Here is a 24,454-nt window from a genome sequence, read left to right on the forward strand (position 1 = left end):
AAAAGACTAGTTTATTCAAAAACTGGCAAAAGTAAATATCTTGTTTGCTGGTACTGCAGTCATGGTGTAAACTGGTTTTATGTACACAATAAAACCATCCACTCAAATTTCATATTTTTACTGTATTCAAACACTAGTCAGTGGAATAGTTTAAAAACAAATTTGTCAAACTGATGCCTTAACATGAGCATATTCCATATCTTTCATTAAAAAGTTATGGAAAAAGTAATTTTAACAGTATTATATAATTACTATATTTAGAGAAGTTAAATAGTACTATTTGACCTACTGAATTCTACATCTTTTTAAAAACCTTTTTTTCCTTTTCTTCTTACTACTCTTATCCTTATCCTCATTATCATTTTCTTATCCTCAAAATACAGTATCATGCAGCCACCTTCTAGCAGTTGGTAAGCCAGCTGGTTCTTTATTGGGGGGGGGTCTATATTTCCTATCCAGGAATTGAACAAGAAGCCAAAATAGTGGCCAAGATGCCAACTGGGTAACCTACGTTCCTCTACATCCCAAAATATTTAGCGGTTTAGATCTTCATACCTAATGGGTTAATAATATTCTTAACATTCTCTTCAGAAATGCAAACTGTATTCTCTAAATGTCAGTGTCTGAAAAGATTAAGGATGTTACTTAAGACATATCTAAGCATTAAATAATATCATAGCATTATAACCATTAAATTATAATTCTGATGTAATTATTTACCCATATAATCATCTCTGGTTCCATCAGGTGGTATAACATAATCACAGTAGGATCTCTGTAAAAATGGAATGGTTGAAAGAAATCAAATAAGAAATCACCCATATATTCATTCATATATGTTTTTACTATACGTCTATCAAAATCATCTATTACCCGTCCACCATACATAACCTGAAAAGAAATTCATTATATAAAAAAAAAATATACAGTAAATAAAATCAGCCATCGTTACAGTGTCACTTTTTATAGTTCTTCGGATAGTTTCAATCATCCTTAATTATCTTTGATTATCCTTTCTACAATATCATTTCTTCCACATGAAGAGCTTTGTGAAAATTTTTACGATTTCTTCAACTGAATTGTCTTATAAAAAAACAAAGATCTATGAAAAATTTTTAAGGATAATTAGTCATATAGTTTGTACAATTCAGTTGTGCTGAATTTTATTAATTATGTTTTATATAATGAGAAATTACATGTAACTGTTATAAGGATTATAATATACTTCAAAATAAAACATTAAAATTTTATATATGAACAAAACCTGAAAAAGTTACAAAGGTAATCCTACAAAAAAAACAATATAATATCCATCTCTACATAGCAACTAATTAATTACTTTGTTTTCAGAACTTTTAAAGTAAATAAGTTAAAATTTGAATACTTAATAAAACTTATTATTCTATATTACTTTTCACAAATATAATAAGATAAATTTAGGAAAACTTATAAAATTTAACAATATATCCTACTCAGAGAGTATTAAATATAAGAAATTATTATATTTGCTATTTTCACATTATCAAGAATATTATAAATAAATACAATAAAAAATATAGGAACTCAGTAAACTTAAATAGCGGCACAATGAGTACAAGTATATATTTGGCAATATTTTGGTAAATATTTGGTCTCCAATCTGGAGTGACTAGAAGGGAAAGAGAAATTGTAAAAGAATTCTTAATATTAAGAGATGCTTTTATATTTAAATTTAAAAATAAATAATTAAATTTCAGTTTTGATAATAAATTTAATTTACAAAACATAAGATAATGGCAGAAATAAAAAAAATAAATTTTAAAAGTTATAAGATAAAATAATAAAGTGACCTCTCCAATTAGGTATTTGAGGCTAGCCCATGGTATTCGTTGGTCTGTACTCATCACAACTCTTTTCAGATATGTTTCAATTATTTGAGTACATACAATAAAGTCCATTTCACCAAAATCGTAGGCAATATTCCATCCAATTTTACCATATTTACGTCGTTCCTAAGGGAAAAAGTGAAAATTAATATTATAACTGTAATCTGAAAACAATTTTATTGCCATGTCATTATTATGATATTATTCATAGAACTTTCATTATTTCAATAACTACAATGTCCCACAAGGAAGCTGATGTGCTTCGGTTTATTAATAAAAATACTAAAAAAGTGAATTTTTAATTTCAATTTTTTTATGATTTATAACATTTATATTGGAAACTATCAAACACAGTTCTATGGGCCCAATAAAAAAATGTTCTCGGATCAAATAACATACAAGTCACTAATTTTTCTTCATTTATCTCCATTCCAAGTATTATATAGCATAGCATCACTTCACCTTTGGAGCAGTAATCAGAAAAGATTTTCCGCAAACTAAAACTTGAATGTTTAGCATTTTTGCACCTACATTCATTTAAGACACGTTTTTGTTTATTTTGACCTTATAATGCACTCCTGAAGTTTATCCTCTTAAGTCATGAGAAATTCAGTATAACTGTATGAAAAATACAATAGAATATATCATTATTTTAAATTACAACATTCTTATAATATAAGAACTTGTCCTTTTGTAGCCATCTTATATGTAGTGAATGTCTGTATAAATATATTTCATTAACTATATGGGCAATGAAACAAGTTCAAATAGTATGATATATACATAAACGTATGAAGTGTGTTGACTTATATTTCAGTCTGCTCAATAAATGAAGAACCATGCACAGTTACAGTTTTTGCAGATGTAAGTTTGCTGTTAAGAATATGATGAGAAATAAAAGACCAGTAGTCTCATTTCAATAAAATTCATTAATAATTACTGTTAATTTTTGTAAATATATCTTTACATTTATGTTTACTTTATATAGACATATCTTTTTCTAAAGGCTGTGCTTAAGGTAAGCATAGCAATAACATTTATAACTGATTAATAGAATAAAGTTGTAGTTATTATTGGTTTTATTATGAGACTAACTCATAAGAAGCTTATTTGTACTTCTGTTCCTTAAATTAAATTAAGAAAATTTATAAAACATAGAAGCAACAATAACAACGAAAACAATCAATAAATAAATTTATTTATTTATTTCTAGTAGTGAAAGTCATTTGATTCAGTATATTGAAAGATATTTCTAGATAGTGTATCTTAATAAAATAAAATATTCACACTACCCATCTTGTTATGACCTAGCTGAATAAATTTTGAAATTTGTATTGTACCTACTTTGTCTTTCTACATACTCAAACTTAAGACAACGCAAAAAAAAACAGGTTACTATTGCTTGAAAAACACAAAAAAGTGAATTACATGCTGCTTCAAACTATTCAAAACTATAATAAAAATTTATGTAAAAGCTGTAAAAGATTTAAATAAAACAGATTTTTAAAGCATAAAAAAGGGGAAAACAACTGTTAAAAAAGAAACAATTTTTAAATGTATAAACTATATTTTTAAATTAATAAATTAATCATGAATAACATTACCTGAACAATAGCATGAAAAAATGCTAATACATAAATTATAGTTTTAAATTTTGGATGAGAACAGCTATCCAATAATTCAGGTCTCAATTTAAAGTAAGTATTTCGTAAATTCAATTGAGACCATTTGGAGGCTCAGTTACAACTATAAGAAAAATTAATACGAAAATGTTAATTCCAATTACAATAATCAAATGCAATAAATCAGTCAAACTATAACTGCTATCTATAAAATATTTTTAACAATTATAAATTTTTAAATACACACTGTCTTGTGTTTCTAATAATCTCACACAAAATCTGGCTCTAGTGTACTAATCTAAAACAGGACCCAATTCAGAACTTTGGAAGGTAAATAAATTAAAGGTAAACAAAGATAAATAAAAAGTTAAATAACTAGGAGCCGTTTTTGTGGAAAACTAAAAACAAGGTAAAATCCTAATTTAAAGTTAAAACTTAGTTTAAGCTAAACCTAATTCCTAGCTTTATATCAAGAATAAGAGATGTACAAGTACTTGGAGTTATCAGAAGAAGTTCAGGATTAAATATTTATTAAATGTAATATTTCCTACTTTTTGACAGCAATTTTATCATGGACTTATTTATTTTACAATAATTCAGTTTTTAGAAAACCCTTCCAGGTTACACATATATTGTAACTATCAATTAACTTTCTGTTTTTCTAACCATAATTGAGCGGTATAATTAATCTTTTCACCTTCACATAACTGTACAAGGAAGATGGCAGAGACTACTTTATTCAAGTCTCAAGTAACTAAGGTTGCTCATGAATTTCAACTATGCAGTAGTTTACCATTATATTTCTTTTATTTATTTCTTTGTAATTATATTTACTAGTGCATTTAAATTCCTTACCGCTTTCATAAATTAAAATAAACTCATGTCTAAAAGATCATCTGCTAACTAGCAACAAAGTTAGCAGACGGTAACCTGTAATTTTAATTAATGCAGTTTACACAAGCTGTTCAAAGAATTTCCCTTTTGTTGACCATCATTGAATGTTGGCATTTGTTCTATAACCACCGATACTTAAAAACCTTTTTCAGGTTTCAAAAATATATCCCCCCTAACTGAACAAGTAAAATCAAATAATTAAGTTTGTGTAAGAATTTTATGCATCTTGGTATTTCCAGCTATTTGCCTGTAATTGATCGATACCTATAATTTCTTAGCAAGAAATTTAATAGATAGTATCCTAAAATCTTTAATACAATCTGTATATAAATTTCAACCATCCAATTGATCAGTACCCGTACTGATCAGTACCAGTTTATTTCTTAACCGTTCATATTTTTTTTAAAAATCACTACCAATTTCTTATTCAGTTGATTTTATCTTGAAAATCTAGTAACTCTGGTTGTATATAAATTACATATATACTTCAATATCAATACTTTTTATTGATAAATTAGCCTAACATTATATTTTTGTGACCAATAGCATATTTAAACAAATTTGTTGTAAATTAGCTGCTAATAAAACAAGTTGAAGATGGTACCCTAAAACAATCCAAAAAAATTACTTTTTACATTCCAAGGAGAAAGAAGAGAAGGAAGTGATAGAGGAGTTCTCCTTCACCAGTTAACATGGAATGAACAACCAGGTGAGTTATTATCACATAAAAGTCATTAACAATAAAATACTGTAAGTCAGATGAACTACATCTAATAAAAATTTTCAGAAAATGAGTAAGAGAATAAATAAATATAGTGATAAAAATAAAATCTTTCAAAGTAAATGATAAAAAATAATATATAATTTCACATTACAAAGAAACCACCACAAACAGACATCAGTAGACAGAATGTTGATCAGTGATAACTAATGTTTACCTATTTTTAAGTGGTTATACAATTTTTAAATTTATATAACTCCATAGTGTCATAGTTAGCTATCACAAAATGATATAAATTACATAATATTACATCATCATCATCATCATAATATCATTACATGATATTACATCACAAATGATGTAATATCCTGAATATTACAAAGTTTTAGCAAAATTTGCCGTAGTAGCATTGTTTAATGCATTCTGTCAATGTACACAAAGTAAAAATGTGAAGAGTATAGAAAAAAAATATTGTAAATGGTGTTATAATACTTACGTATTGTACAAATTACAGACTGGTTTTTTTTATTGGCAGGAAATGAATCATTTTACTAGGGTATAAAAAATCATGCAAGCAAACTAGGGTTACTGCCATGGTAAGCTGAATTTTTCTGTTCAAATTCAAATGAACAAAAAAATAATAATTTAGATCCTTCTTAACAGGTGTCATATAAACTTATGTTTAAATATTAATTTATTTATTCACACATCAATGTTTTCTTCAGTACTTACATGTATATATTTAAGTAAATTACATCTAACTGAAGTTAGAGCATAAAAGACTTTCACCAATTGCAAAACTAAAATAGTATAAAAATTAAAAAAAAAAAAAAACACAAGATTTTGGGAATTTAATAAGGTTGAGGAGGAGAAAATCTATCCATCATTGGAACAATATCGGGAGATAAGGGTCACGCCAACTGTGACATGACATTGTAAAATAAAGGAAAACCATATACATTAAATACAGAATTATAAGATAAATGGCTAACATCTTTTCCCTTTTCCTTAGAACCACACTAACAAGTTAATTTTTATAAGTAAATATGCTGATAAATAGTTACCGGTAAAACAATATAACTAATTTACAGGGTAAAAACATTACTTATGGTACTATGGTTTCCACTACATCAAACAGCATCCAGAATCATATCATATCAAGAGCCATTTATAGTTAATCTGTATTTAAAAAAATTATAGTAGTTTTTCCAAAAAAAAGGAAAAAATTGAAAATGAAATACCATATTGATAAGTCAGTTTTAAGAAAACTTACCTTTCGTTGACCTCTGAAGGACACTGATAGGAAATCACAGAGTTGGATCAGTTGTAAGCCATAACCTAAAATCAGGATGTGGTTTTGTATTTTTGTCTAATATCTTTTCTAAAGTTCGTATAAAACTGATCAGCAAATGACAGTTTTGTAACATTAACCAATTCCCACGATTTATTGCATTTACTAAAAGCGAAACTGCCGCCTATAACAAAAGAAAGTAAATTTATACAAATATTTATAAGCAATAATGCTTTTTATAAGTAATAACTGCAATTTATAAGCAATCATATACTTTTAGTAGGATAAATAAGTCATATTGAAGAGAAACTGGAAAAATAAGAATTGGAAAGGAAGCAGTAGGAGAGAAGATAGCTCAAGTATTGAAGGAAAGAAATACATAAAATATTAACAAAAAACCTGACCACAACAAAAAGTACATTAGTTTACAAGAATTTATATCAGGTGCCCCAAAAAAAGTAAACACTATTTTACAGCTAATAACTATCATCTTGATTTCAGGTGTGATTAAATAATGACTGAATCAAGGCTAAGCTTTGAGGAAAGAAAATTTATCCTTAAGGCTTACTGGTAGATAGAGAACATAGTTGCACTACAGAGAGAGTATAGAAATCAGTTTCAACAAGATGCTCCAATGAGATCCACTGCCTGTAACTGGGATAACTTTGAAACAGAAGGAACTACTAACGATGCTCACAAGAAGCATTCCTTAACTCTGGCTCCTTAATTCAGTGAATGAGGATAATCCTTGTTTGACAGTGGAACACCATGTGAAAATTAAATCAACAGAGACAAGCGAAAAATTAAGTGGAGAGTGAATGTATAAAATTAAATAAAGATTCCAAAATAATTTAAAATTACTTTTGGCGGTATACTTCATTAAATTACATCTCAGAAATTTTACCAAACAGTTTAATCTAGTGCTTGGTAAAGTACAAAATTAGCTTTTCTATCTCTTTAGCTTTTCTTCAACTCACTGTAATCTAGTATTAAAAATAGTAAGCAGGAATCAAACATCTATTCTGTATAACCAAATTCCTTTTAGATCCTGTAGCAATTCTAGTAAACTAAATTCAAAAATAATCATTTTAATGCAATAAGCCTGCATCTTATCAGTATAGAACTCTATCATACCTGAGCTTGAATTAAATTCAAATAAAAAAGATAACAATAAACATACAGAATGTTTTATAATAATATTTTAAAATAGGAATATATGAACATAGTTCATATTCTCATTTTACACATGAAAACACAACATCATGCACATACTTATTGTTTAACCTACTATTTATTTATCTTAAATATAGTTCTAATTTATTTGAATATGCTTATATGTAAAGCCAAAATTTTGTCTGTTTGTTCTCGCACCATTTGAGAACAGATATAAGTTATGAATTTTTCATCGTCAAAGGTGTGTGTACTTCAGTTACCATAATTACTAATAATCTGCCTTTTGTAAATAAGTTTCTTTTTCAGGTTTCTATGCCTGAATACTTTAATTGTTATTTATCAGTATTATTCTCACAACCATGATGATAATGAACACTGCAGGGTCCAGGGGGCAGAGCCCTCTGGGTAGATGGGAATGACCAGCAAAGCAAGCTCTGTGGCAGGCCCTGTGGCCCTGGGAAGCTCCTGGGTCAGCTTTGGGGTTTGTCTGAGCTAATCTGGGCCCTGTAGTCCAGGGGGTAGAGCCCCAATAGGCTAGTAATAATATATTTTAATATAATTCTTCTTCTTCAATCTTTGCTAAGCATGAAGAATTTTATTTCTTAAACAAATTTTTTTTTGTTTGAAAAAGATTGTTAAGGAGTTTTAATATCTTTTACAATGTTCTAAGTAACATTTATTTCAATAGACAGTATTTGTAACATTTGTTTTCATTTTTGTGAAAACTAATTCATAGTAATATTATTATATAAACATACATCACAGTATCTGTAATATACCTTACCTTATCTTGTCCTTGACCTAAAGAAAGGTACTTAAATTTTGGTCCAGCTCCCCATCGATCAGCTAGTTTCATTAGTTCACTAGTTGGATCTGACCCTGGACTTAAAATGAAAATTACTGGGGTGCCAGGAGAACTTTGATCATATATCATGTCGAAACTGGAAAAATAAATAGCTTATCAGTAAAGAATTTAATAAGAATATTGATGTTCATATAAAATGACAAGATAAAAATATTAAATGAATGGTATAAAATACTTATAAAAATAAAGGTATGTACAATAAAACCATAAAATGATCACTGCATCAGCTGAAAATCTGCTCTCAATGAAAAGATCCAACCAAGTGTACAATATAAATACCTTTGAACACTTTCTGTTTGGATGTATGCCGTGACAAACATCCAACCAAATCTATCATCTCATACTTAGAAGTATGAAATCCAGATTCCTAAGTAATGGAATAGTTTGTACCACACTTCAACCAGCATGTCTAGAGCAATGGAAGCGACAGCTACTTCAATCCAGTGCATCAAATTGAGTAGATCGGTTGGTAACAGAGGCACATGCACGAGATCGTTTAAAAACCCAAAAAAAAAACAAATCGCAAAGAGTCAGATTGAGTTATCTAGGAGGCCACCAAACAAGCTCTGTCATCAGGACCACACTGATCGATACAGCACTAGGCGAAAAGATCATTCAACCAATCCTATACAGAGTTATGCCAGAGAGTAGGCGCCCCATCTTGTTGTCAAATAAAATTCTCAGATCCATCTTGTAGTTGAGGAAAGAGCCATGTACACAGCATATTCAAACAAGCAACTCCTGATACGCTTGCATAATGCATACTTGCATTAGTGCTAATGTTACGCATAATTTCCATTTATAATATTACATTAGTTTTAACTCATAATATCATTTCCCACTAAGATGAAATTTTGATTCATAGCAAAGTCGTCGACATGCATGTCGACGACTTATTGTTAATTTTTTATGGCACAATATCCTATAGTCATAAATATTTAGTTTTTAATAAATTATTTAGATTAACAATTCAAGTTATAGAGTACAGATCATATCTTATTCCCTAAAAAAAACTATTATAAAAATTTTACTGCATATACCTTTCTCTTTGTAAAGTTATTTATGATCTCATGCAATATTAATTTTTAGAAACAATAGACTAACCACCAAAATTACTGTTACATATGAAATATAAAGTATGGTATTGTTTGAAAAAATGTCTGACCAGGAATCAAACCATAACCTTCTTGATTAAAAGCAGAGACACTACCACTCTGCCAAAGCGGTAGTGTTAAAAATAATTACTTGTGGAGTAATGTGAATACTATTTTTTACAGAATAACAATTTTCTAAATCCTAACTTCTAATTAGTTGTTATAAAATACTTGCTAATCTTGACATCATCAGCAAGCTGGTTTTCAATACGATAACTCTCTCTTTGTGAATGGTATTCTTAATTTGTATATTTTAGTCATCCAATCTTTATAAATCATTTGATATCTAAACTCAAAGCTAAATGGTGCTGCATATGTTAAAAATCCAGCTGATAAAAGACAATTTCCGATAATTTGCTCTTGTTCAATATGTAATTTTTTAAGATCTTCTGACCACCTAGAAAAAAAATAAAAAGTAGAATTAAAAGTGGAGGATTTTTATTTTTAAATTATAAGGATTACAAAAAAAGTAAAAACCATTTGCTCAACTCTACCATGCAGGCCCAATGATCATAGCCAATTCAAGGTTGTCCACTCTCAGTAATTTATTTGTTATACTCAGTTATACTGATTTGAAGAGTTTTTAAGCCTTTTAAAGATGAAAGTATAACATCCTTAGTTGTTAAGTAAAATTTTTATTCAATCTTTTTATGCAAAAAATATATAACCTTTCATTAACAGGTTTACAGGAATCTTATACAAAGTGTTCAACTTAAAAAAGGCCCCATCAATCAGTAGTTTATACTAAATCCATATTTTTCTTAAAATGCATATCGGTGTGAGATAAGTAAAATAATGTGGAAGACACATTATGACTGAAGCTGGAATGGAGAGGACTGATTATTGTCTGTACAAGTATTGTGTTGAGCAATGGTTTTTTGAACAAAGCTGCATAATTGTGTGTTTATTAAAATATGGTTAGCTGTTGAAGAACCTGTATTCATTATGGAAACTTATTTAGAGAAGAAATCTATGTTGTGTGTCAGCAAATGTTCAGGAGAAATTCGGAAAGGAAGCACCAATGACAAGTGTAATTCAGAAGTTTGTTAAGTTTTTTAAAACAGATTAGACCAGAAACATGCTCGACACAGGTCGTACAGGACATTAAAGCAGCAGTTACAAGATCGCTTCATAAATCTTTGCAGAGACTAAGTGGGAAAAGAACATTTTACTAGGTTCATCCCACACACTGCAGTGAAGAGAAGCTGAAATGTTATCCATATTGAATGAAGAAGGTTTTCCATGAGCTAACTAATACGATTATGCTAAAAGGGTTCATGGCAATCAATGGTTCATGAACTTCATTAGAGGCTTCACTGGGATTTTAAATCAAGTGTTTTTAACAGATGAAGCATGGTTTCATCTAGTTGAGTATGTTAGTTGTCAGAACTACTGAACTTGGGATACTGAAAACCTGCACATTTTCTTTGAATCTCCCCTACACTAAAAAATAGGTATATTGGTGTGTGGTTTCAAGGGGATGAAAATTAAACCCTTGTTTTTTGAAAAAAAAAACTGTGGATGCTGCCTTCTACCAAGAAATTATCCAACAGTTCCTAGCCTTACTGAAAGAGAATAAGCGTGACTGTTGGTTGCAACTGGACAGCACCATTTGCCATATTATGCATCTATGTAGATGCATAATTTGATTTGTTTTGCATCTATGTAGATGCTACAAAATGTTTTCTGTGGAAAAATCATTTCTAAAGGATTGTGGCCATCAAGATCCCCTCATCTGACTAGTCTAGACTTCTTTCTGTGGGGTTATGTAAAAGAAAACTTTTTTATAAGAGCAGTCCTCACATCTTGCAGGAATTGAAAAAACATTACTAATGTCATCCAGGAAATAAGACAGGATAGAGCTAACAAGAGTAGCTGCAAACATGGTCAAACATGTTGTGGATAGAAGTAGATGGATATCATTTTTAACACCTTCTTTAAATTATTATGCAAGTGTTTGCTAATAAACTATTCTTTATAGACTAAACTAAGTGAATAAAACAGTGTTCAAGTTAAAAGAGGCCACTTATGTGGAAGATGTTGGTACGACTGAAGCTGAATGGGGTGGACTGGTTATTGCCTGTACATTTAAGTATTGCCACTCTGTTGAGCAATAGTTTTTGAACAAGGTTGCATAATTATGTGTAGATTATGGGATCTCCTTTAACTTCAATACTGTAGAATAAGGCTGGCAAATAAATGGCACTGAGTGCCAGGCTTGGGAAAACTTTATGATGGGATGTACATATGTGTAGAACTTACCTCCACATTCAATGAAAATTTGTAAAAAGCACAGGCTATTCAAAGCAATCCTAAATAAGAAGTCAGTAAAATTGAACGTAATAACAGACATTTATCTTTGGGGTTTAGAGCAAGTTCTGTGGCTCATTTTTCTAGCTTAATTTTTTATTAAAAATATATCTAATAAAGACGTAAAAATATTTTATCATTTCTAGTGCTCATTATTTTTTTAGTTTTAAATGGTTTTTTGATAATATAATTATAGGCTCCAAAAAAATAGCAAAAAACTGGAAGGTATATTTGAGAATGATAAATGTGTTTTTGATGAGTGCAAGTTTTGGCTTAAGAGAGAGAACAAGAAAGTCCTTTTAAAAACCTACAAAACAAAGAGATGGTAAATTTAATCATTGTAAACTAATATACAAAACCAGGTAGCAGCATAATGACTGATGGTAAGTGAGTTTTCAATGTTTCACTCATTGCTAACTTCACAAACAATGCTATCCAAGAGTAGAACCAAACTGGTAAAAATAAAAATAAATACGAGGAGGACTAGGTCAGAGATAATTAGATTAGAGAATTATTTTGTAAAAAAATTGGTAAAGAATGCACAGCTAAGGTAAAATTTTGTATTTTTCACTCATTCTAAAAACAATGTAAGAAATGCTTATTTTATAGTTTTGTAGGTTCTACTTATTTGCCAAAAGTATTATTAACATTATTTTATTTCTCATTACTTATTAATTTATTTAATCTTTTATGTATAACATTTTCCCATTATCTATTATTTTTTAACGATTGAAATGGACATTACTTTAATATTTTAAATCAATTTTTTGTAAATGTTCTTTTGTTCTCCAGTTTACTTCAATAATGTGTAGCATAGATCCTTTTTTCTTACCACATTATAAAAAATCTATTTATTTATTAACTGCACAAGACAATGTTACAACTGAACATAAAAACTGATTTAATGCCTACCCATTATCATTATGTTGATGATAAATTAGATGTTGACATTATAAGAGCAATATTAATTTAAGAAACAAAAAATTACCGTTTATTTTCAGAGCTAAGTCCAGTTATTAATTTATCAGCAGCAATAAGACGTCTTTGCATAATTTCTGTTTCCTCTTGTAAAATCTGACGTTCTCTCATTGCTTCTACATAACTGTCATTCAGATCTTTTAATGTATTTTCAATTCTCTGCAGTTCTTTATTAATATTGTCTAAATATTTTTTTGCCTAAAACAAATAATTTTAATTTATCAGTTCCTCACACTATTTTTAGACATTAATAGTAAAGGACATGATAAAATATCCTGACATATAAAATGAAGGCAAGAAAAGTCCTGTACAAGCTGAGCAATACTTGATGGTTTTAATTTATAATTGAAAACAGTATAAAATTTTTGGTGCTTTTTAAAAAAAAATGTTTTTGAGATAGAGTCTTGGTTAAGTTTTATTTATTTTAAAACTTTATTGCAAATAATATTTAAGACAAGTATATTTTTATTATCTTCATTTTTTTAAAATAAAAACTAAAGAAGTCAAACTTACAAAAAAAAAAATGTTTTCAAACTGAATCAGAACTGAAATACAAAACAAAATAAATGAAAATGATACATTATGAAACAGCTGTAATTTAAATAGATTACATTAACTATAAATTCAATGGCCTTTAACTTTAATTAGTTATTCCTCAAACTTGTGAAACACAAAGGATAAAAAAAATTTATCAGGTAAGGCAGGATGTGTGACTATAATTTTATAAGCATGAGTGGATATCTAGTGTGTGACAATGAGAAACAGACTGAAGTACGTCGGGAATGAAAGATAAATTAAGAATTCACCTTAGGAGCAGAGGCTTGGTGATGGAAACTTCCTTTCCAACACAACTCTCCTTCCTGCTATCTAAGAAAGATAGAAGTTACCATTTTGTAATACATAATTTTAGGGAAAATTACTACATTACATTACTCTGCCTAATTGCAAAGAAACTTATTAGAAAATTTGTTGAAAATCAAAAAATGCTATCACTGTCACAAATAAACAGATCATCCAGTGAATCAGCCACCAATCAACCAGTGAATGGTTGGTCTGGATTTATGGTATATAAATGAACAGCTGTGTGAATATATATTTGTTCTTTTAACCTTAGAATTGGGGCAGTTTAACTTTTCAAAGTAAACTTTACATTTTTCTAATAAGGAAATTTAATATATAATCAAAAAATACTTTCTCAAAAAATATTAATTTGATGAAATCTTTTAGGCATTTTTTCATACAGCAGACTTCATTGGTTACCATATTTGTTGTTTTTGAGTTCTAGTACTAAATATATTGAAAGTAATGGTTGTTGATCTGTGAAATTCATACCACTGAGAGAATACTTTCATGATAAATTTTTTTCTATTTACAGACATTGAACAATGGATCAGTCATCAGATTTGTGATGATTGGCTTGTAGATAAATTGGTAAACCATTTGTTAAAAAACGATAGGAGTTGTTCATTTTTTATTATATGTGTTGGTCATAATTAAAATTTATGGGGTTGAGTCTCCATGGAGGATATGAACAGGAATAAGTTGGGGAAAATAGAAGGTGTATCAAATCTTAAAAAAGGTGCAGTAAATGCTGGGTATGAACACCCACTGGAGCTGTATAGTGTGGATGATCTTTATACCATTGTAAATGAGGTTTGTGAGGACTGCTTTTTTGTCCTTTAAGATGGGCAGAGTAAGATGCTAGTAGCTGGTCCCGTCTATTCCGAAGTGATGGCTCACCGCACTGTTGCAAGTATGCTTGCAACAGTGCTTAATCTAAAAGCACCTGCAGTAAGTCAAAGAAAAGCATGATGAACAGCATCCAGCATCTTAAGCATAGTATCACACACTGAAGAGTAGGCAATGCAACCATAATCCAAATGGGACTGAACTAAAGAATAATAAAGCTGCAACATACATGATTGATTGGCTCCCAACTGGTGTTGCTGCTAAGAACTCGTAGCACATCTAGAATTTTTAAGGTAGAACACCTCGCTTTTAACTGTTTTATATATATGACCCACGTAAGACAGCTATCAAAAAGCAAACCTAAAAACTTAGTGTCAGGAAAGATAGCAAATGGCTCTCCATTGACAAAGACTTGTGGAATAAAAGGTTCTTGAAGGCGAGAGAAGACTGAACATTTTGTTTTCTCAGGTGAGAATGTGAACCCAATGATCTTGGACCAAGCTTCAATGCAAAGTTGTAGTATTCTGTAGTACTCTCAGCTGTGGCTGTTGAATGGAAGGTGGTCAACATGTTCTGCAGCCATATCCTTGACAGTAGATACATCACTGAGTTGTGGATGAAAGGTTGTACTCAAACCGAAAGGTTCTCCAGTGGTATGGGAAGGTGCAGGTTCTTCTATTTTGCCCAGGCATTACATTATTCGCTTTACCTCTACAACAACTTGGGAATGAAGCTCATCTATTACTTCAGTAATGTCAATCACTTTAAGATCCCGGAAAAAAATTATTCCATGGCTAGTATTTAAGATTTTGCGACATATCCTTCTTATGTTTATACCACCCATGTTGGCAAGACAGAAGAGAGATCGACTTTGCACATCATTAAACGTTTATATTAGTATTGATCCATCTCTTAATTTTTGTTGTTCTTTGGTGAATCACATGATCCTGTTACTACTTTGCTGATCAAGAAATATGAGACCTTGTGAAGGGTTCTACATGTCTAATATTTTTAAACTGTAGATGGGATGTCTAATAATTTACATTTTCTATCTTCCACAGGTCTATTTACATTTTCTATCTTCCATAGACAATGCTGATCAAAGAGTTTTCACAAGACTTTTTGGTGGTTTTTTCAGATGGACCACCAATCATCATAGAGATTATTTTAGGACTAGTAATTTTGATCCCATGAATACCAGGGAAATAAAAGACTAGCTCTGCAGAGTGCAAGGTGTGAAAGATTGTGTGCAAACTGTTGTCCATGTTTGAAGCTGATGAGAAGTGCGTTTTTTTAATGTTATTACTGAAGATGAAGCTTGGTGTATCAAAATGATCCTGAAAGTAAGGGACAATCAATGAAGTGGCCACATAGTACTTTAACTAAGCCTAAGAAGTTTGCAGCTAAGGTGATAGTTCTTGTTTTCTGGGATTAGAAAGGAACCATTTTGTTGGATTTTCTTTAATAGAGCTCGATAGAGTACAATGAATATTATATTACATCATTAAAAAAATCTCTTAGAAGCTATCAAAAAAATAAGACTTGAAAAAATTGTCATGCCATTAAACTGCTTCTTAATACTAGGGCCAAAAAAATGCCTTAGGCAATTGGGATGGTCAGCTATGGTGACCATCCCACTTCAGCTCAAATTTTATGCCATCAGTGCAATTTCACTTCTTTGGTGCAATGTAAGATGTCTTTGGGATACCAGATTTAGTGAAACAGAAGATGTAAAGATGCCAAACAGAAGATGTATAGAAAGCACTTTTTTCCAAAGTGCTTTCAGAAGTGTATGAAAAGATTATGATGAGTGAAAATGTATTGAATACAACAGAGATGTTTTTTAATAGTAATATTCAGTGCAAAATGGCTTATTTTGTATTTGTAAATAATCACTTTTGTTAATAAATAAATTATGATCCAACAAACATTAGTTTTAGTACAATCCTAATATAAATACATGTTGTGTACAAGGTCTGTTAAAAAATTAACCTAACCATTATGTTATAAAAATATTGAAATATGCTTTAATATACGTAAACAACCAATGCTTTGTTTACAAATAATTTTTTCTTTGTTTCTCATAAATTAATTAGCACAGAATCTTTTCTTTTTTCACTGCACTCATTCAATTGTTATTATAAGTAATAATATAAATTGCAATTTACATAAAACTTAATACTTACAGTATTGTATTCTTTTTCGAGAGCAGCTACTCTTTCTTGTTTTGGTTTAACTTCTTTATAAACAACACAATAACCAAGTACAGCTTCAACAAATTTTAGTAAGCCAAAACCTGCTTTACTTATAGTTTGCATCTCTTCAAGTTTTTTTGATGTCTGCAATATAATGTTTCATGAACAATAAGGGAAAACAAAAACATGGATATTATTACATCGGCTTATATATATTAGTTAGCATAAATGTAAAATGTCCTTCTCATGAGAATGAGTGTAACTATAAAAATCAAGGAGGAAAATATATAAATATATACTAGCATCCCAATTGTGACTTTGCCTGCCTCCCCCTATATGGTTACTTATTATGCTATATGGTTACTTGTTTCCCCTTGTGATCATTGCTCACCTTGTTTGCCCTTCCTGATTAGCCGAAGGGCTCAGCCCCTTGAACCTTGTTGTGTTCATTTAACTCATACTTGTGAGAATAATAATGATAAATAAAAATTAAAGCCTGTTCAATTTCATAGTAGTCTTATAATTTCTTCAGAGCAACAATTTAGTCAGTACATGATTCAAAACTTTGAGTGATCTAAGAATGTGGGTTTCAAAACAGACAGCACTTCCATCTTAAATATATTCGTTATAACTGGTTACTCGTATGAAGTACGGATAAAAATATATTTTGCCCGGTTCTTAGCATTACTCGACAAACACCACTAAGAGGTGACCGTAATTCATTTATCATTCTTTTTTTAAATTTGTTAGTTACTTTTATTTTATGTTTTTTTTTTTCACGTAACTAGAGGCAGGTGCAGTCAGTCACATTGCCCATATGAGAACAGTGTCTATGTTGGTTGAGCCGCTGCGCGATACATCGTTGCACCCCTTAAAAAATTAAAATTAAAATTAAAAAAAAATCCCTTTCGGCACACAAGAAGGCAGAGGTAGATTTCACCAGTGCTAAGTAGAGGATAAAAGAGATCTCCACTTTGAAGTTAAGAAAAACTTGTATTTACTCAATACAATGGCTGCATGTGAAAAATGTTCCACATGTTTAGCATACAACAAGCCCCATCTTCTTACAATTCCAGTAACATTTTGGTCATCACTTGCCATAAGGAAGGGATGTCAAAAGGGTTACCGTAAGGATTGGTCACATAAAATCTTTTAGGCCCTAAAAGGTCATAAAACGTTTTAGGCCCTTATCCAAAGAACAGTAGTATAGTAACAGTACAGTATCAAATTTAAACAAATTTGATATTTTAGGTATTAAGAAAGTTATAGCGATACTTTGTTTTGGTCATTCCTTGCCGTGAGGGTTGGTCATATAAAAAATTGTTTCAGACAAAAGTTTTAGGTAATGTTTAGAGGACTATACGACCACTTTAAACCAATTTGATACTGTGCCTATTAAGGGAGGTATGAATTTTTTTGTCTTCAAAACCCCATTTTTTCCACCCCTTTGGGCCAATGGTTGATGATATCAAAAAACTTTACTTAGATGAGTTATAGGCCCTTATCCAAAGAATAGTAGGAACTTTAAACTAATTTGATATTTTACTTAATAGAAATCTTATAGCGATATTTTGGTTTTTCGAAAAAGCCTTCCCATTTCCACCGCCATGGTGTGATTTTACCCATTAACGAACGCGACCAAGAATTTGGGTCATTATATTTTATGTATCAATTTGAAAGAGACTGGCGTAAAATTACGGCAGTAATTGTGTTCACAAAGTTAAATATATATATATATATATATATATATATATATATATATATATAAATGTAAATATAAACTTTTGAACTGACAGTGGTTTTGGGGTCAGGGGGATGTGAAACGTAAAGATATGTCAAACTTTTTCAGAAGTTGAATCATGGTACCCATTACAATAGGTAGCTTTCTTATGAAGTCTACCTAATACCTGAAAATGGTTTTTAGATACCGTGTTTATTCAAGTACCCCCTGCACTTTTTTTCTTAGAATTGGAGAGAAAAAATAAGGATGCAGGGCTTACTTGAAACATAGCCTTTAGCCAGGATAATTTATGTAAAGTAAACGTTTTCTTAGAAGTACCTAAATTCAATCATATATAGTTACATTAGCCATTTGTTTATCAATACTGGATGCAGCTTATACAGAATACATCCTTAATTATTAACATCCTATTCATATTATCGAAAGGAATGAAGTTACGGTATTTTTATTCCATTCATATTCCATTATCATATCACCATATTCATTCTGTATAGGCTGCATTCGGTTCTAATGACACTACAGTTACAGTATCAGTTACCGATCGTCGTCTTGTCTATTTGCCATAGTCATTATACTTTTTGTATATATGGACGATTATGTGCATTTTATCTGTTTAGTTTATCTTGTAAAGTTTTATACAGTGATTTATTTTAATTACGGCATTAAAATGAGTACAAAAGGACAGCGTCTACAATCTTTTACAGTAAATGAAAAACTATGCTTATAGAAGAGGCTGAAAAAATTGGAAATCGGGCGGCAGGAAGTAAATTTGACGTAGATGTAAGCTGCATTTGAGATTGGCGTAAGAAGAAACAACTTCTGATGAAAGGCACTGGTAATAAACGGGCTTTTCGTGGCTTAAAACCAAAATACACAGATATCGAAAAAACATTGTATGACTTTGTTATAGAAAAAAGGAAATGCGGTTATGCTGTCACGACAAAAATGTGTCAATCATATGCTCGTGAAATTGCTAAATCATTGAATAAAGTTGATTTTAAAGCAAGCCGTGGATGAATAACACGATTTTTTGCACGAAATGATTTGTCAATAAGACGAAAGACGACCATTTCTCAACGACTTCCAAAAGCTTATGAACAAAAAATATTACATTTTCACAAATACATAATAAATCTTAGAAAAGATAAAGGCTATTTGCCTTCTCAAATAGGAAACGCTGATCAAACCCCCGTATATTTTGAAATGCCATTTGACAAAACCATAAACAAAAAAGGTGAAAAGTGTGCACTGGTGGTAATGAAAAACGAAGGTGTAGTGTTATGCTTTGCATTACTTCTGATGGATCAAAATTACCTCCGTACATTGTTTTTAAAAGAAAAATTCTTCCTACCGTACAGGTAAATGGAGTTATCAGAGCACAGGAATCAGGTTGGATGAACGAAACCTTAATTTTAGATTGGATCAGGTGTGAATGGCAAAAGCGATCAGGAGATTTACTTAATAAAAAAAATACCAGTAAGCTAGTAATGGATAGTTATCGGGGGCATATGAATGATAAAGTGAAAGACATTTTAAATAAGGGTATGACAAACCAAGTAATAATTCCAGGTGGATTGACATCTCTATTGCAACCACTACATGTCTGCATTAATAAACCGTTCAAATCTGCATTAAAACCACAGTACAGTAAATGGATGGCTGATGAAAATTTCTTTCTCATGCCTACAGGAAGAATCAAACACCCAGATTTTAACCAAATTTGTGTTTAGATAAAATATGCTCGGGAAGGTATTTCCACAGAATTAGTAAGGAAAAGTTTTTAAAAATGCGGGATAACTAATGAACTTGATGGTGATGAAGACGATCACTTTGGCAGAGCGACGAGGAGACTACCAGTAACTCTTCTACAGACATTGCCAGTGACAGTGATTAATTAAAAATAAAATCCCATATTAAAAAGTGTATTGAGATGAACCTTTTTAACATGATACTTCCTTTTCGTTTTACTGGCCTACTGATTCTGAACTTATCTAGTACTTATGGTAATTAATTATTAATGTAATAATAATATTGTAATTTAAAAAAAAAACGAATTAAATGCTTTACTTTCTGAATATTTTCGTATTTTTTTATCATGTCTGTTGCACTTTAATATTGGTATATACTCGATTTTTTTTTTTAATTTTCGGTCCGGAAAATCGAGTTGTGGGGCTTATTCGAGGCAGGGGGTACTCAAATAAATACAGTGTATTTATCTGATTATTTTTTGCAAGCCCCAATTTAGTGAATATATTGTTTAGTATAATCAGAAATGGGGGAAATTTACAATCATTGTTTAATTTTTTTTTTTACATTCATCCCTTTCAAGGTCAAATTTTGAAAAATCTAGAATTAGTTTTTAGATATTAAAATGAAGATTACCGAAAAATCAAGTTATCTTCATTTGCAACCAAGAAAATTAAAAAAACCAGGAAATTTCTTTGTTACTCCATTTTAACCCTTTACTCAGAATTTCAAAAAATCCTTTCTTAGTGTATGTATACCATAAAATGTGTATATAATTTAATAGAATGTGTATACAAGTTTTCATCAATGTATCTTCAGCAGTTTTTGCTGGGTGTTGGTGAATCAGTCAGTCAGTCAGTCAGAAGTTTTTTTTAAACATATACATACACACACACATATATATATATATATATATATATATATATATATATATATATATATATATATATATATATATGTATTTGTTCCTATATAGTATGTATATATGTATATGTCACAAGTGTTGGGGGTTATGATGAGATAATTACAGAATACCATAAAGTACATAGAAAATGTTTTAATTGAAATTAAAATTAATTCGTTTAAAACTACAACTTCTTGTTATTTGAGTATAATTAAAACTACTTCTCTCCATGACAATGCTCGGCCGCATACTGCAGCTGTAACAAATAAGCTCCTGCAGCGTTTTCGTTGGGGTTTGATTACCCACCATACCAACCTGGATTTGGCTTCATCCAATTTTCACCTCTTTGCTCACATGAAACGCTGGCTAGGAGGACAACATTTTGGCACAGACATCGAGCTGCAGACCAGTGTAGAAACCTGGCTGAAAACACAGGCGATTCCATTCTATGACAAGGGTATTGGAAAGTTGGTACCATGCTACGACAAATTTCTAAATCGCGAGTGGCGTCTATGTAGAGAAATAGCGTAACTATGTAAGTACTTGTTACAAATAACAATTTTTTTATTTTCACTGTGGTTTTAATTTTGTGACCGATCGGACCTTGAAAAAAAATAACCCTCATATATATTACACAAGGTAGTTCAAAATATTCATGAATTTATTTTTATAAAAGCTTACATAAAAAAAGTTATATAGTACATTCTCCCTTCTAATTAGTTCCTTTGGCAACTATACACTTTTTTCAGCATCTTTAAATTTCTTGAAAACATTCCTACCCATTTTGAAATATCACCCCTGGCTGCATTATCAAGATGACCATCAACACAGTGTTTTTGTATCATTTCTCCTTTAGAGCTTTTTTAAGCAAGGAAACAAATAAAACTCAACTGGTGCCAAGTTGATAGGGTATGGTTGATGCTCCAGAGTTGTTCCACTGTGTTGTGCCAACAACACCTGGACAAGCATGGATTGTTATGTTGGTGCATTGTTATGTAAAAGAATCTAATTCCTTTTTTTTTCTATTTTTCAAGATGCTTTGTTCTTACTGGATTCCATCAACAGAATATTGATATACATTTCCCTAGTTCATGATCACCCAGTCAGGAATAAATTCATAGTGAATGTACCCTGTGAATCAAGGAAAACTTCTAACATAGCTTTTCCTTTGCTTCTATTAAACTAAATTTCTGTTCTTGCAGAGGTGATTGTGATTTCCACTCTGACGACTGGTATTTTGTCTGTGCACCATACAAAGACATTATGTTGACATTTCATTGCCATAGATATATAGGATTATATATCTACGGAATTACATGCCATGCCTGAGCGGGATTCAAACCTGCAACCACAACCGCAAATGCCAGATGAAAGGCCAAGATACTACTCAACCACTGGTCATCTCAGTCATCTCGGTTAAGAGAGGCTTGGTTAAGGGAGGCCCTACTGTAATATACATATTTATATTAAATAACTAGTCATAAATAACTATAATTTATGAAATAATTTTAACTGAATAATGTACCTGATCTCAGTTATATCAGCCTTTTCAAGTTCACCTAAAGCTGCCTTGGCAGCTAAAAGCGCTGGCATTGCTTCAGACAAAACTTCTTCAGCTTCAGCCTTTTCAGTAGATATTTCTTTACTTTTTATCTCAATTTCTTGTGCTTTTTCTGTAGCTATTTTCTTTTTTTCATGTGCTTGTTCAGTAGCTGTGAAAAAAGTTAATACAAGCAATCAGCATAAAAAAATTCTCTGGTATTCAAATGAAATTCTTATGCTTATGAGGTTTACGTTCAATATTCTGGAAATTACACAAATACATAGAACCAGCCTAATACATAATAGCTTGCAAAAGCTATTATTCTTTAAATGTAGTGGCTGTCATGTGATTATTTGACCATTCATTTGCAAAATTTAATGCTAAATTTCACAAAATTAGTTTGAAAAAATTTGCTTGTAGGCATAATACTTTATTCTTTCATTTATTATGCTGCATACAATTTTTATGGAAATTTAATTAAACTAAACTTGTTAATGGAAAAGCAAAATTTCACACTTAATTTTTAGCATTTAAGTTTCATGAATTAAAGTAAAAAATTAGGATATTAATTTTAATGCACTTATACTATTAATGGCATTTAAACATTGATCAGAACTGATATTGGTAAAATTGATATAAACACAAATGATATATATGGAAGTTCTAAAAACTGTCTCTTATATTAAAGATACATCATTATATATATAAGATAGATATCCTGTAATATTATAAGATGTAGGATATCTTGAGACACTGATACCCTGCACTATCTTGTGATAATAATAGTTAAGTATATTTTTATTTTTTATGTAAAATAACTGAATAAAAAACAAAAATAAGATGAAAGTTACATAATTTACTAAGGTGAATGGGGGGATTATAGATCTGCAAGTGAAAATCAGAAAGAAGGTGAGTAGACATAAGTATGTACAAGTGAATTACATTATCATGACATAGCTAAATGAAGGAAATCAAAGTTAAATCATGCAATGCTTGATATCCTCTACAGGAATTCAAAAATGCTTCCAGTAGTGAGAAAACTAATGGGACAAATGCATTTACTGACATAGAAAGTACTTTGAAATTTATTAAAATTTCGGTAAATAAAAATGATTAAAGCAATTTATTTTTAACAATTCCGGTTATTTTTGGGTACCCCATTACATATAAAAAAAAAAACAACTTTAAAAACCAATTAAACTTTTTAAATAGTACGCTTATTTCTCTTCATTATTAAAATAATTTTTTCTAACTTTTTAAAAATCATTTCATTTTGTTACTAAATACAAAAAAATAAAAAGTATAAGTGTCTGCAGTGGGACAGCAAAATATTCAAACTAATTGTGGTATAATATTAATATGCTACATAACATCCATATGTCTGTGGGTAATTTTGATAGTCCTATTTTTATAACTCCCTGGTTTTATAATAAATTATAAAACCTTCTTCTAGGGCACTCTCAAAACTTTGTCTTGAGTAAATGTAAAGAAATTTTGCAATAAATTATGTAGAGTATATGAATACTTTTAGTCTTTACTTCTAAAGATTTCTATGGACTAGGTCCTTGTGTAAAAAGAATCTCTTCTCGTGTACAAGAATATTATCTTGTGATGCAACCTTATTTTTACCTATGAAGAATGTAACTAGACTAGATGAGTTTTTTCTCAATATAATATTTGTACAATTTTTTTTCACTTAATAAAGGTAAAAGTTTTCTGAATGCTCAAAAGGGACTATTAATTATCCATCTTGAAAACATTAT

General features: G+C 30.1%; 2 protein-coding genes across 5 annotated transcripts in view; both read right to left on the reverse strand.

Annotated features, from left to right (window-relative positions):
* Positions 1 to 28: 28 nt before the first annotated feature.
* Positions 29 to 22,819, reverse strand: LOC142323213 (dynein axonemal heavy chain 1-like). Of its 4 annotated transcripts, none has more exons than XR_012756051.1 (7): positions 22,674 to 22,819; positions 16,749 to 16,901; positions 12,884 to 13,071; positions 8,351 to 8,507; positions 6,376 to 6,577; positions 721 to 891; positions 29 to 623 (listed from the first exon to the last, which is right to left on the reverse strand). XR_012756051.1 is itself a non-coding variant. In XM_075362556.1 (6 exons), exons 2-5 carry the CDS (start codon positions 16,878 to 16,880, stop codon positions 6,410 to 6,412), a joined length of 645 nt encoding a protein of 214 aa, XP_075218671.1. In that variant the 5' UTR covers positions 16,881 to 16,901; positions 22,674 to 22,819; the 3' UTR covers positions 1,490 to 1,991; positions 6,376 to 6,409. The 4 variants fall into 4 exon arrangements, 2 of the variants coding, with proteins under 2 accessions (XP_075218671.1, XP_075218672.1); XR_012756050.1 differs by lacking the exons at positions 29 to 623; positions 721 to 891 and adding exons at positions 2,033 to 2,483; positions 3,470 to 3,611 and having other exon boundaries at positions 22,674 to 22,818; XM_075362556.1 differs by lacking the exons at positions 29 to 623; positions 721 to 891 and adding an exon at positions 1,490 to 1,991.
* LOC142323210 (uncharacterized) overlaps positions 22,807 to 24,454 on the reverse strand; it is a 133,856-nt gene continuing 132,208 nt past the window's right edge. The window contains exon 7 of the mRNA XM_075362549.1: positions 22,807 to 22,860. Within this exon, the coding sequence (XP_075218664.1) occupies positions 22,828 to 22,860 (33 nt within the window). The 3' untranslated portion in view covers positions 22,807 to 22,827. The remainder of the gene's footprint in view (positions 22,861 to 24,454) is intronic.

Source organism: Lycorma delicatula, chromosome 4, assembly GCF_047948215.1.
Source record: "Lycorma delicatula isolate Av1 chromosome 4, ASM4794821v1, whole genome shotgun sequence".
Taxonomy (NCBI): domain Eukaryota; kingdom Metazoa; phylum Arthropoda; class Insecta; order Hemiptera; family Fulgoridae; genus Lycorma; species Lycorma delicatula.